This window comes from Ips typographus, linkage group LG2 (assembly GCF_016097725.1).
Source record: "Ips typographus isolate SLU linkage group LG2, UJ_Ityp_2.0, whole genome shotgun sequence".
Lineage (NCBI taxonomy): Eukaryota > Metazoa > Arthropoda > Insecta > Coleoptera > Curculionidae > Ips > Ips typographus.
This window is the reverse complement of record NC_138423.1, coordinates 19,595,764-19,610,606: the sequence shown is the minus strand read 5'-3', so window position 1 is coordinate 19,610,606 and position 14,843 is coordinate 19,595,764. Positions and strand designations below refer to the sequence as shown.

Here is a 14,843-nt window from a genome sequence, read left to right as displayed (position 1 = left end):
AAAGACTTGTGCTTGTGCTTTTTTAAAGGTTTGTATGCTTTTTTAGAGAAAATAATTTTTAGTGCTTTTTAATTCGAACTTTTGTCCAATTAAGTAAAAATACCTAAGATCATTCTCTAACTACCATTTTGTAGTAAGGCTTATCTTTGACTAATTACCCTTCAAAAACTATCCGGCGTCGAAGTGCATTTTTATTCATTCTTATCCTCAATCGATACTCAATCTTCTTAAGGGATTTATAGGCATTTTGTTATATAAAGCCAACAAAGTTAACGGCATTCGGCTTTTTTCCGGCTAAACCGCACACAGGATCCTCCAGGCAATGTGACGCGGAGATGGGTTTGATTAATGACCGACGATGATGGCAAAAAATATCGGAACTGCGCCCGAAACAATTCGGGTTGTATGGAACGTTCCTTCGTTAAAATTCGCTCCGAATTTTAAATTGGACATGACCCGTTTGATCGATTTGGGTTTTTACTTTACACCATTAAGATTGTTCCATTCGACAGTTTTGACAGAACTTAGGTAGAACAACGTAATTCAGTGGTTGTGGACAAAATATAAAATTTATAGAATATTTGGAAATAACTGGAATATTAAGGAAATTTTCAGCAAGTTGCTTTCTCTTTATGAAAAGTAAAAAGGTTTATTTTATGGCTTATTTCTGAAAGCCGTAAAATATTAATTTTATGTCAATCATTTCGAGTCCAGGCTTCTTAAAATTAAAGGAGACACAACGCAAAACAATTTTCTTGTTGAATAATTCTCGCTTAGGACGGTTTTCCTCGAGGTGCAATTTCCGTTTCTGAAAAAAAAAAACGTTTTAATTTCCGCAGATTAGAAAATGATATTTTATTTCAAATTGTTGACTTGGAAGATACGTGGAATTATAAAACTCTTCTAGTTTGAAAGCGAAGTAATTCAGAGATAGTGTGGGAAATTAAATAATCAGTAACTCTTTTCCAGCATTATGTGATTATAATCCGGTTATTATAAATTTGTAGGTTAATGTTGTTTTCGACAGTATCAAAAAAACTGAAATGCTTTTTATCTTTGTTTGCTCGGAGTACAAAGATACAAAGAAATGTTTACCAATAATAACAAAATGTAGACATAAAACAGGGAGGAAGGAAAAGAAAAACCGCAACCTTTCGGCTGAATATAAAACATAATCCATCAACGGCACAGGTTCAATTTAAGTTTTAAAGCAAGTTCCCCCCACGATGTTCTCTCAATAACGCGAATTGTTTCGTTTCACAATTCCGCACTTTTTGCCGCGATCACAGCTCATTAATCACTGTGAACTATAGTGTCACATTGTAAGGAAATATTTCGGCACGAAGAAAAAATGCATTAGCCGGTTTTTATCTGAGGAAATTCCTATAAATCCCTTTAAGGAACGACGAAATATTGGAAAACGTTCTAGGGAAGAGCCAGCTTAACGTCGTAATAGGATTTTTCACGGAAAATTGGAGCCGGTGCATGCACATGCTCTGATGTTTATTATTAATATATTTTCGGTTTGGTTCAGGAATATTGGAGCCAGAGGTCAACAAGTTTATATAGCTCCATCAGTTCTTGTTTAAAAGTTTGCATCTGATATCAGCTCCTTTGGTTTTAGTGGCAGAATGTATTAATTTACGGCAGAAAAACTTGACTGGATTTGTTAATTTTCTTCATTAATAACTACACACACATGTCAATTGTCAAAACACTTCAATTGATCAACTTTTAAAAGTGCAAGCTAAAATAGTTATTCGCCTATCAAGTGCGGAAAGTGGTACTTTACCGCACGAGACTGCAGTTGCCCGAACGATGCAAAGCGGAGTTCGGGCAAGCAGTTGAATGGCTGTAAAGTTACTTTCCGCACTCATTTTTTCTTTGCTTGAACATAAAAAGGTTGGTGCACATGGGTATTTTCACTCTACACATATCAAAATTCCAGGTTTATTATACATTTATTGAAAATTAATCTTGCACTGCGGAAAGGTAGTCCTTCCCGCACTCAAATTAGTGCGGAAAAGTGCACTTTACCGCGTAGGAAAAAGATTTTGTTTTAGTTTATTAATTTGTAGGGCAGGCCTACCAAGCCAAGTAAGGTAATTTAAAGTTTTAAGATATTTTAAAAGTTTGAGGTCCTAATTCTAAACTTGAAATCACATGAAAAAATAAATTTCTAATAATTTAGAGCAACGTGTATACTTCATTAGTTCCATACATCCAAACCGTTAAAAGAGGATAAAAAATACTACAAAATGAGGCAAAACTGGCCTCTCTAGCTCTTCATGTTACCGAGATATTCAATTTCAAAAAGTAGTAAAAAAAGACCCTTAATATCCCCCATTCTTTCAATTTATTTGAAAAATGAAAAATTTTAAAGTGCTTTTTTTGTACTTATTTCACCTAATTTAAGGTCGTTTGGTATAAATATGCCCTTTGCTGTGCATTGGAACCATCCTGGAGCAAAAATAAAAATTGCCAAAATTGCACTTTTGCAAAAATGAAATTTTTTAAATTTTTGAATGATTGTAACTTTTTTATTTGAACTCTTATAGATTTTGCTAAAACACCGTTAGAAAGAGGATAAAAAATACTACAAGATGAGGCAAAACTGGCCTCTCTAGCTCTTCATGTTACCGAGATATAGAATTTCAAAAAGTAGTAAAAAAAGACCCTTAATACACACACACAGCACTATTTATTAAACAGGCATCCATCTAATAGACTTAACTTAATAATATCTTATGGAATTTCGTTTTTGTTTACAGGAATTGACGACGATGTACACCGATTTTCGGGCAACAACACGCACACAGACTACTTCCGACTGATTCTGAAAGACGGAGAATTCCTTCTTGTTGGTGGAAGGTAAGTTATCAGCAATGTTTATAGATTCTAGTTAGTTACAGGTAATTTAAAAAAAAAGTTTATTATTTCATACATCATGGAAATCAAGATTTCCCAATTGTATCTGAAAAATATATGATCTCTATTCTACAGTGGGATATTTCCTCAAAGCTATAAGAAACAGTTGTGCATATCAGCACGAAAATTTAAAATATCATGCTGCTCATAAACTCGTGATTATTCATAAATTCATACCTACAAACAGTAGATTTGTCAACTTGTTTTATTTCCAAGTCAGAAATTGGTACACAGGATTACGAGTCAAACGGCAGGCTAGCGGTCCAAAGCAGATATTTGACCCTTTATGAAATCATGCTCAAACAACCGAGAGTAATAAAACCAGAAACCGAAACTAGGTCTGACTAAAATTAATTCCTCCAAACGAGTTATGCTTATTTGTAGAAGCCGTAACATGTCGAAGTCCCTAACTGTCGTTTACTATAATTAATCCGAATGCACTTTGGAAGTTTCCCAATTAGGATTGAATTCGGCTTGCAGAAACGACAATGACCACGTATCATTGGCCAGAACTTGTCTACCTAATTTGCGGGCACAACACCACAAGAGAAAGATTATTTATTAGTATTATCTTTTTATTGTGACACGTTCTGCCCATACGTATTGTTGAAAAAGGCATATCACGAAGTTGTACGTTGTACAATCGGACCAGCTGTAGTTAAACTCAATAAAATTGTCCGGTTATCAAAAAAGATGACAGAAGGTATTAAGAATTCTCTGGACGTCTGCCGTAAATCGACTTTAACGTGGCGATGATCAAAAAGGGATTCGAGACCCGACGATTGGCTTATGCCGGAGCAAAACGGACAAGATCGACTCGGAAATTCGTTCTTCTATTTGTTATTTATTTTCTAATATTTCAGACGGATTGGATGAGAATCTCAGACGGTTAGAAACCACTTTGATGCAATTTTCGCATCGATATCTGGAAATATCGAAAAATGGATTAAGTAAAATTAAATTTCAGAAGCTTGGACTAATTTTCAATGAAGGGAGTCACAGATTAGTTCAATACAAACAGTTACAACTTTAGGGATCGAAGAGAAGTTGGCAGGACACTGATGAGCGAATCGAAATTACTTGATGTTAGACCGAGTGGTGCAAATTTGAGACAGGTCGTTTCGGCGTGATTACACTGCCTCACATCATTCTGTAATCACCGGCATTCAATTACGTTTCAAGCGAACTTGTGCCAATTCCTATAATACTTGTGCGCTGTTGCAGCCGTTTTGCAGTTTTGGGTCAGTCATGAATTTATTACCTTGTCAGCGACTGGTCAGAACTAGTTTCTAGTTGCGTGTATTAGGATAAACGTGAGTCGTATCCCACCAAATTATGCAATTCGAGTAGCAAGAATCAGAAAGGCATAGAGAGAGAATGACTGGCAAATATTTGCGCAGCTTAACATGGGAGACAATACCTCATGGAAAATCAACGTGGAGATTTGCACTGAATTTCCATGCAAACATATCCCTACATCTTTGCGCTTCATTTACTTTGTCTGGAACTGAACAAATACGATTGCTAGTTAGGTAGACATTCGGTCGTATATTCAAATGAAACCCTGTTAGACGCTAGTGAAAATTACTATTTTGTTACCACTCATTATCTTGAATCAAACTTTTATTAATGAAAATGTGTTTATCTCATACAGTATGTTTAAGTACAAACGATAAAACCCAGCGTTCAATTCAATTTCTGGTAACTAAAATAATGATCGGGGGCAATACCATAAGAGCTCAGATTTAGCCGGATAATTTTTGTGCTTGACTTAGAACACTTTCTTTTTGGTGTAACTGCACGAGACCTGTTGTAACTAATTGTCAAATAGGTCGAGTTTTGTACCATAAAGAAAGTATGAGAAGACAAAAATTATCCTGTTCAAAATCTGAGCTTGAATGGTATTTGATACGACAATTCCATGAATATAATTCTGAAATATAAGGTAATACAACAATTTTATTAGAAACGAGTATTTAAACAAATAAAAACACTACACATTAAAAAGAACAATTATTAAAAACACAATTCTTTCTTGCACTTTCACCTTGAAGGCTACTTTCTAGGATCGATGTAGATTCTTTTGTAACTGTAGCACTTGATTGTTGATGTAACTGAAATAGATTCTTCGATGATGGTTGTATAGGTGCATCAAAGTTTTCAGAATGCTCTCGGAGACTGGATACAAGGTTTAAATGATGATCAGTGTGAAGTTGTAAATAAGGTTTTATGGAACTTGCTGAGGAGTGCCCAGTAATTTTGATTAAATTTTGTTCACTAACACCGGCCTTTGCTAAATTTGACACCGCACTAGAGCGGTGAGAATGATTAGTTATCTTTCTTCTTTTAATGTCCAAACCAATTTTTTCGGCGGAGGTTTTTGTCCACTTGAGTATTTTGTTAACTCCTATAGGAACATTCTTGTACCAACCTTTTGACGTGGTACTTTGCCAGAACGGATTTGGAGTTAAGAAGAATCTGTCACTTAAAATATGATTTTCTCTGTGTGATAAAATTTTGTAAAATAATCTTACTGGACAAATAGAAGGATTTTCTTTGTTCTTTACTAACCATTTACTGTCGCAACATTGTTTTGAGCCACCTTGACAAGTTTTTGAAAACACTGAATTGTACTCGATGCGGCCAGTCAAGTCTCCATTATTAAACCTTTCCTCCTTGAAATAAAACACTTACTACAATTAGCAGCTTCGCCTCCGCGCCGTGCTAGCTCGTATGCGACAACATGGTAAAATATTTTTAATAGGCCTATTGGTGTCTTCATTCCATATTAACGCCATTTTGTCGATTTCACTCTTAGTTAATGCGACAGAACTTTCTTTACATTTAGTGTAGTCACTTTGCAGCTTCTTTCGTTTAGAATCACGTGCGTCGCGAGACTTTTTGAAACCAGGATCAGTAAAAGGATTAAAAGTAACACGGTACCTTTCTAGATATCTCATTTGCAGAAGTTTTGCTGTTGTATTCCATATGGTTTTTACTACGTACTCCTTATAATCATCGCCGTTTTTTTTTTCATATTAAATCCCCAATCCATGAGTATAAGTGCAATATCGTCTACTGATTCCTGTGTCTCCAGTTCGAACTGCCTTTCTTCACAAAACTGACTAAATTGTTTCCATATTGAAGACTGGGACTGCCTTGTACTGGCAGAAATACATTTTTCTGGTTCTTTTGATTTTCTGCAGTAGAACTCTATCCGAAGCGAGCCATAACCAAAACAAAACGAACAAAAATCAAAATTGACAGTGCCCGCAAAAATCTCAAGGTGAGACATTGCAACAATAGAAGTATAGTGAAAATCCGTGGAAACCATGAAATCAACAGCAAAATTTATCCGATTTTTTTATCCGCTAGCAAACTCTCTTCCTTCCTTATTAGCCGATAGCAAACCGTGTTTTGATGACGTATAAATGGCATTTTTTGTACATGAGTGGAATTGTCGGGGGTAATTGCACAAGTGCATAAAAATTACCGATAATTTTGCATGAAAACTTGTTATCTCTTAACTGCATGAGTTTATTTTCATATTTTTTTGGGCGAAAGAGCCCGACACGGAAGGTGGAGGGCTTTTTTAGAAAAAAATATGAAAATGACCGAATGCAGTTTGCAAAGATAACAAGTTTGAACGCAGAATTATCAGGTCATTTTTAAGGCACGAATGTAATTTTGGAGAATATTTCCCGAATAAAGAAAATGTTTTGGTTTTGCTGCAACTATACATTGCTCAATGGAGCTCAATGAACAAGTTCCAAACCGTTCATTAATTTATTGTTGACATCGTGTTTGACATTGTTTGGTTATAAAAAGTAAAAAAACTGCGCAAAGACAACAATTAGTATACTAGCAATAGGCTCTACAACAATGCAGTCGTTATAGATACGTACAGTGCAATTATCGAAATGCAATTATCACTTTAGAATGCAATTATCGCTGTCATTCTGGTGAAAATGCACTGCTCATATGGGACATTTAACACATGAGGGAAATATTCGGGGGCAATACCACAAGAGCTCAGATTTAGCCGGATAATTTTTGTGCTTGTCTTAGAACACTTTCTTTTTGGTGTAACAGCACGAGACCTGCTGTAACTAAATCACGAGAGCGCAGCTCGAGTGATTTTGCCAAAGAGGTCGAGTTTTGTACCATAAAGAAAGTATGAGAAGACAAGCGGAAAAATTATCCTGTTCAAAATCTGAGCTCGAATGGTATTTGATAAGACAATTCCATGAATATAATCAATAATATAATAAGACTGCTACTGTCTTGTACTGGCAGAAATACATTTTTTTGGTTCTCTTGATTTTCTGCAGTAGAACTCTATCCGAAGCGAGCCATAACCAAAACAAACGAACAAAAATCAAAATTGACAGTGCCAGCAAAAATCTCAAGGTGAGACATTGCAACAATAGAAGTATAGTGAAAATCCGTGGAAACCATGAAATCAACAGCAAAATTTATCCGATTTTTTTATCCGCTAGCAAACTCGCTTCCTTCCTTATTAGCCGATAGCAAACCGTGTTTTGATGACGTATATATGGCATTTTTTGTACATGAGTGGAATTGTCGGGGGTAATATCCCTAGTGCATTTAATTTTTCCGGAAAAATTCGGAAAAACGAGTTTCTAAGTAATTTGTTAAAACAAATTACTTAGACGAACGAGTATTCCAATTTTTCCACAAGAAAAATTAGATGCACGAGGGATATTTGATAAGATTATTTCCTGAATTAAATAAACATTTTATTTTAATTAAAACAATAAGAACAATAATTAATAAGAACAATAATTAATAAGAACAATAACTTTCAAGCTAGAAAGGGTAACACTATTCTTTATGTTGCTGTGAGGAGTGTGCAATTTTTTCGAATTTTTTTCCGGAAAAACTGCTGACAGCTAAGTTGACAGTTGTTTTTTTTCCACTTACAATTTACATTTGTTATACTAATTCTTGATAGCGATTGGTCAAAATTGATAGGAAGGAAATAATCAGTAACAAATTATTTGTATATCAAGTAAACTATTTATTGGTTAATTTGTATTATTCAACTTCAGATCAAACATACAATCGAATTACCAAGTTTTTGATTTTTGTAAAACTTGAGTAACGAATTCCAGCAAAACGGACAAAGGGAAAGACAATCGCCGGCGTTGCAATGCTCGTCTTAAAAACGAATAAAAAGGGGGCGGATATTGTTTCCTTGTGGCCCTTTCGAATGGCTTTTGACCATCGGTGCGGAAAGGTTTCCACGTCTTCGATTTTTACGATACGTTTTTATTTTATAAAAACACGAAATGGATTGAATTTATATTGGGCGGATTATCGGTGTCCGTGCAGTTTCCACTTTGTTTTTTAAAAGGTAAAAAACCATGTTTGTTTGCATTTGTGCACCATAATTTATGTTTATTTACTTATTATTAAAACGAGAAAAGTGAGTTATTGCTAAAGGTCGAATAACAATGTTACCGTATAAATTATGGCAAAAGCCATAGTCGAACAAACTTTCCTAGTCGAGTCCTGGTTCTGAGCACAACAATTTGTTCTCGACAGGTGCTAGCTATATTGTTCTGTACACTTATAAAGTTGCAAAGTTCAGCAAGTCGTTTCCTTGATAAATTTGCGTTGACGGCCTCCTAGGAAATACGTAATAAACTTCGTGGCGGTTTATGATATTTCGGATAAAACTTAGACAAACTAGCTTAATTCATGGGGCAGTTTAAAAACTAAAAAATCTCAATCTTAACGACAATGGGCACTAATTGCTCGTATCAACCCAAAGCAGTACACGAATTATTCAAATCCCCTCACACATTTTCATTAATTCAAATAATTCGGGCTTCATTTCGACGCGAAGTAAGTTAAAAGCGACCCGGGCTCATTCCGCAAACAATAAAGTTCATCCAATTAGATTAAAGGCAGGGCCTTCAACTTAAACTAGACGACACGGGACTGTGCAACTATGCAAGTTTCACTTCAATGTCTAATCTTATCCAGACAAATGAATTTCCCCTTCTTGGGCGAACGTCGCTCAGATCCAGGTTTATTTTGTTCCGTGCCGGGAGTAAATGAAGCGAAAAGATGTACTCGCATATTTGCATAACATTCCAACAAAGATTTTGCTGGATTTTGGGGATCATCTACGAATCTAGGTCGCACGAGATTCGATAATCTTCGCTCTTACAAGTTAGCTTTGTAGCTAACAACGTTTTACGTAAAAGTAGAGTTTGTTCATCAATCAACAGTATTAAGCCATCATAGTTGTAATTCCGTAAGAAGTAAGAAGTAATCAGTAAGCTGAAGTAAAAATAAACAATATACTTGTAACGCTCTAATTCATAGTTGGACAAATAAGCGCAAGCGGTAAGCAGCAAGAAATGAATCATTTTCATTTCTTACCTTGCTCCTTACTGCTTCCGGCATAGACGACTGGTCTTTACCCTCATTCATGGGTTTTTGGAATGTCATTTAACAAATATGTCTTTTCTTTTCGTATAAAAATGGTATCCGACAAGAGAAAATAAAATTTTTATGTTTTATAAGACTTTAAGGATATTGGGGTTATGTAATTTCCTTCTTACTTAAGTCGAACTATGAATTGACACCGCTACTTTTTAATCCTTCTTGCGGAATTAGAACTATGAATCCAGCTGTACAGATAATACTAATTTGTATTATAATTTTTCTTGAGTGATGAGATGATGTCAAAAATGTCATAGAACAACTGCCTGAACTAAATCACATACAAATAACATAAGCAACGTTATAAAACCATTAGTCGGATTGCAAACGCTCGATTCGAAGTGAATTGGTATCGAATGGTGATTTTAAATGTTTTTTTGTGATACGGATTCGTAACAAAAGTGAAATATTTGATAGTATATTTCATAAAGCGTTTTCTTTAGTGTTTGACTTGTATTGTTAAGTTTACAGAGTATCACAAAACAGCATTTACAATCATGATTCGAGACGAACGTTCGCAATCCGACTGCATATTGTATAATTAAGTTTTTGTACACCATTTACACATGTAGTTTAGAAAGCGTCAGTAGAATTTTAGAAACCATAAGATGGATTTGAAAAATATCACTTGTATTTCAGAAAAGGTACTTTCAATTTTAGAATAATAACTTTGATTTTCGAAATTGCAATTTGTATTTCAGATTAGTCAATTGTAGTATAGAAAAGAGCAGTTGGATTTTAGACATGGTCATTTGTGATTTGGAAAATTAAAGTGGAGCAAAAAAGTTAATAAAAAAAAGTAAATAAGTAAAAAAAGTACATTGTGGTTTAAGCAGTTCAATGAAAAATCGATTTATCTCGAAAACCGTTTATTTTATCGAAATATGAGAAGAGTACAATTTTTTGATAAAAATGTTAAGAGTATCCATTAATGGCGTTTGCAGCTTTACAGCTGTCAAAGTTTAAGCAAATTGTGTCTTAGGTCCAGTTAGTTCCGGCCTTTTGAAGGCGAGATACCTGGTTTTCATGTCAAATAGAAGGTCTCTTTCGATAAAACATTAAACCCAATAATCATTACAATATACAAAGTGTTTCAAAAGTTACGACCAAAAACGTTAATTGGAAGGCAGTTCTTTGGGGCTCGATATTTCCCTTAGGAGTGACTTTAAAAAAAATTAATTATATGATCAAATCGTATTATTTTGACCTTCCCTGAATGCTACCGAGAGATTGTCATATAGTTATGGGACACCCTGTATATTTATATAAATTAATACTCCCGATAGACGGGTTTTTTTGCTTAAAGTGATATTAAAAAAAAACAATGAACTAATAACCACACAGAAACACAAAAAAATCTGAAATTGAAATAACTCGTTCTAAAATACAAGTGATCTTTTCTGAAATACAGACACAAACTTTCGTTTTCTAAAACCAAATTTACGATAATGAAATACAAGTTATAGATACTGAAATCCAACTTATATTTTTAAAATCCAAGTGATATTTTCTAAACTGCATGTGTAAATGATGTAGTTCAACTTAAATTGAATTAAATAATGTTTACACAAGTCGATCAAGTATTAAACCAAAATAACGTTTATTAAATCGATTAGACAATGAAGCCCAAAGTTGCGTCTCAATCGGGGTAAAGTTTGGGTCAGGGTTTGAAGCAGTTCGAGTGTGAAATGACTAGGAGCAAAGAAGAAAGGGGGGCCCCGATTCCGGTCTTTGGACTCCGTTTATCGCCGACTGGAGCTTAAGATCTACACGGCGAATTAAGTCCGCGTGCAAAGCGGATTACACGGTCGCTAACTATCTAAAAAATATATTGCGACGTTTCCGTCCCAATTATATTGCGGAGATTTAGCTGGAAAGGTTTTTCACAATGGGGGGACCGGCCTAAGCAAGAATAATTGGTTCGCGCTGATTAGCGAAAGGGTCTGAGACTTGGATTATCTTTGATAAAGCGGAATATTTTTGCCTCATGCATATTTATGTATTTCGTTAAAAGTGTAAAATCTAACAAGAGACGATTAGTGAAAGATTGAAATTTACAGTAGGTCCAGTAAACCTATTTGAGTTTTGGACACAACAGTTTACTTAACAGTTATGTATTTCAAGGGGATTACACTATTTGCACAGTATTGACTGGGTTTGTGTTTACAATATGTGTTTATAGGTAAACTGGTTTACGGCAAAGTGGCATATTGTATGTAACACCACAGGGTCGATTAGACACATTCTTAATACATTTGAATTCAAAATTCTCGTGTGTTATAATAAAATACTGGCAACGGGCAGGGCAACAGATTCAGCAGTACTTACTGAATATTCATTTAAAAATTATGCATACGAAAAACTCAGTCAGAACTCACCCATTTTTAGGTTCAAGTTTCATTAGACTTAATTTACAGCCTGGTCAAACAGTGCAAACAACAAACGCTGACAATAAAAGGAGTAAAATGGTAAAAATTCGTCACGAGGAAAACGAGCAGCATAAATGTTGATTAGTAATTTTTCAGTGTCGTTTTATTAAATTACACGCTTTCTAGTTGGATGGTGTTGGTTAACGTTTTTTTATTTTTTGGAAGTTTCTAATAGCTTGACAATTACATAAATAAAATGCGTGTTATAAAACACGAAATATTTCTTGAAAAATGAATAAGTAATTAATTAGTACTAACTAACAAAAACTAACTATCTTGTACAGACACATTTTTGGCAACCTGTATGTAAATCCAGGCGGTTTAAAAGAAATCCCGAAACACAGCAAACTAAGCCATATCTTTTAAATATTTGAATTCCTAAACGTAGCAAAGTTAAAGATAATTAGGTAAATTTTGCCGACCCAGATTGTGCGGAAATTACTCTGTAAAATAACTTTCAGTATGATTGCGAGTCAGGGCAGCCACACTAATGCACTAAGTTAGCTAATTATGTAGATTCTAGTGTTCGCGTACGACTTCAAAATGAATTTACATTGACGCAAATATTCATAGAAGAATTACTTGTTAGTTGGTGGACAATAGACAGTCAACTGTGATAACTAAATTTTCATAGGCTGGTAGTCAAGTTTTGAGAGTTTGTTTAAAGTTTTTAGATTGTCTTAACGGGAATACACAGTATCAAATTATTCAACTAACCAATGTTCTATCTACTAACTAAACTTTTAATGTTGATTAGCTAAACGTTTAGCATTCTGCATATAACCCAGCACAGAGAAAAATTACCACAGTGAAGTTAAAAAGCCACTTGTTAATAACCTGTAACTTTCATAATGCGAAGTGAAACAAAAGAAAATGTGAAACGAACAATGTTCCCATTTGAGCCCTGTCATTTAGGTCGTACAACCTAAAGTTGAATAAATCCATCTGTGGACGGAAGGACGCGATAAGGGCAGTAACTGGCACGTAACATTCCGCTTTGTGAAGTTCATTGTGGTAGGGGTCATCAATATCCGGCTACGTATTTTTGTTGTTTTCGTCATTTCGCGTTTGCTGTGGTAAATCGACGCCCATACAGATAACAAAACAAAATTAAACCGAGGATTAACCTCTCTTGGCTTTTATTAGGTTCAAAAACTAGATAACTTTTGTGCACTGAATTAACCTTTCTGCAAAATGCATATTCTTAACTAGATTGTTTTAGCGACTAGGCTTTTTGGCCTTGAAGCTTTGTGGCAGTAAATCCAGCCCCATGCATCAACACTTATCTTTACGTAAATAAATAATAGCAGACGTTATCTTCCTTGTGTGTTCCTCGTCCATTATTTTACACCAAGAAGCGTAGCCCTAGATTAGGGGATTTGGCTGCGGTAGCCTGAAAAACTTTTTATAGCGAGTGGTATTTTTATTTTTTTTTGCCAGCTTAGTCCTCTGATTTCATATCCGAAACAGAAAATTTTTAGAATTCTGTTTGTTTAATTATATTAAAATGAGTGGTGATTTAATTTAAGTAACCTAATAGATATAAAATTCTGAATAGAAATCAACTGAAATGTTGACAAGTCTAAGTTTTTTTTCCAATTTTGATTTATACAGTGTGGTCCAAATTGGTGATGCATGTATTGGGATCTCGAAAACGGTAAGAGCTACAGAGTCGGTTAAATGGGGAAAGTTCTAGAGAATTTTATGTGAAACTTATTTCCGGTTTCCAAATTATCTTTTCTCCGTTTTCCGGAAAATTGGGAAAACGCCAGAGGCTGCATTTTAAACACTCTTTAACAAAGCCAAAGAGAGTTTTGAAACTAAGGCACTTTTTTACGTAGAACACGATGACGTAATTAGAAAAAATCTATCGTCATTGGTTTTCGAGATATGGATGATAACTTTGTAAGCCATCTTGAAGGCGGCCATAAGAATTTACAAAATTATCATCCATATCTCGGAAACCAATGGCGATAGATTTTTTCTAATTACGTCATCGTGTTCTACGTAAAAAAGTACCGTATTTCAGTTTAAAAAAGTTTTTTGGTCATAACTGTTGGAGCAATTTTAATCAATTTGGAACAAGCACTATTGTAATTAATACTTATTATGTGATGTTTATCAAAATTAGTCAGTTACGTAGATACAGGGAAATTACTTTGATTTCCCGCCTTATTTTCTACTGTCAATTTACATTTTTTGAAAATGACATTAATTTTTAAATTAATTTGAAACTTCGTCTACGAGATAATTGAGTTATTACGTTTTAAAACCTAAAAAAAACTGATATCTGGGCTGGAAAAAATTAGATAGTTTATTTTAAAATCAATGCTGTCAGTGGTTCGTCCTTCAAAAAATAAGCAGATATGCATGTTGTCATTTTTAAAAGAACTCGAAATTTTACAGCAGCATTTTTTGTGAAATATCCGGTCATCGTAGAAAATAGAGTGGGAAAATTAATCTCCCGGTATCTACGCCACTTAACAAAACGTCATTCAAATCACATAATGAGCATTAATTTCTTAAGTACTTGTTCAAATTTTGATAAAAATTGTTTCAACGGTCTGACAGTTACAGGAAAAACGCGATTTTTTAAACTAAATTTTTAAGAAGCGTTTTTGCAGCAAAAATACACTACAGTTCTCGCAGAGTGAGTTTACCCGTGCGTCACGAAGGCTACGTCATTTATAATCATATGAATCAAATCAAGTTTTCGTCAACAAACCTGTTGTGTTCATATTATAGAAAAGGGAGTGTCTAAAGCTTCGTCACGTTTAAAATTTTGCGTATAATGTCAGTCAGAAAGTAGAGATCTTTGGCTGCAAATTTGCACCTAAAACAACCTTATATCATAGCAAATCAAAAATATCTTGACCGAAATAACATTTTTTATTTATGAGAAGTCTCCGTTTGGATCATAGAATTCCGTCTAAATTTGAAACCTAATTTATTTACCAAAATTCGCAGAGATGTATCACCAATATGTAGTATTTCTTTGACTTTAAGCTC

General features: G+C 34.4%; 1 protein-coding gene across 1 annotated transcript in view; it reads left to right on the top strand.

Annotated features, from left to right (window-relative positions):
* Positions 1-14,843, top strand: part of Sema1a (semaphorin 1a) — a 243,268-nt gene that overhangs the window by 174,267 nt on the left and 54,158 nt on the right. The window contains exon 4 of the mRNA XM_081973758.1: positions 2,772-2,871. Coding sequence (XP_081829884.1) covers positions 2,772-2,871 — 100 coding nt within the window. The remainder of the gene's footprint in view (positions 1-2,771; positions 2,872-14,843) is intronic.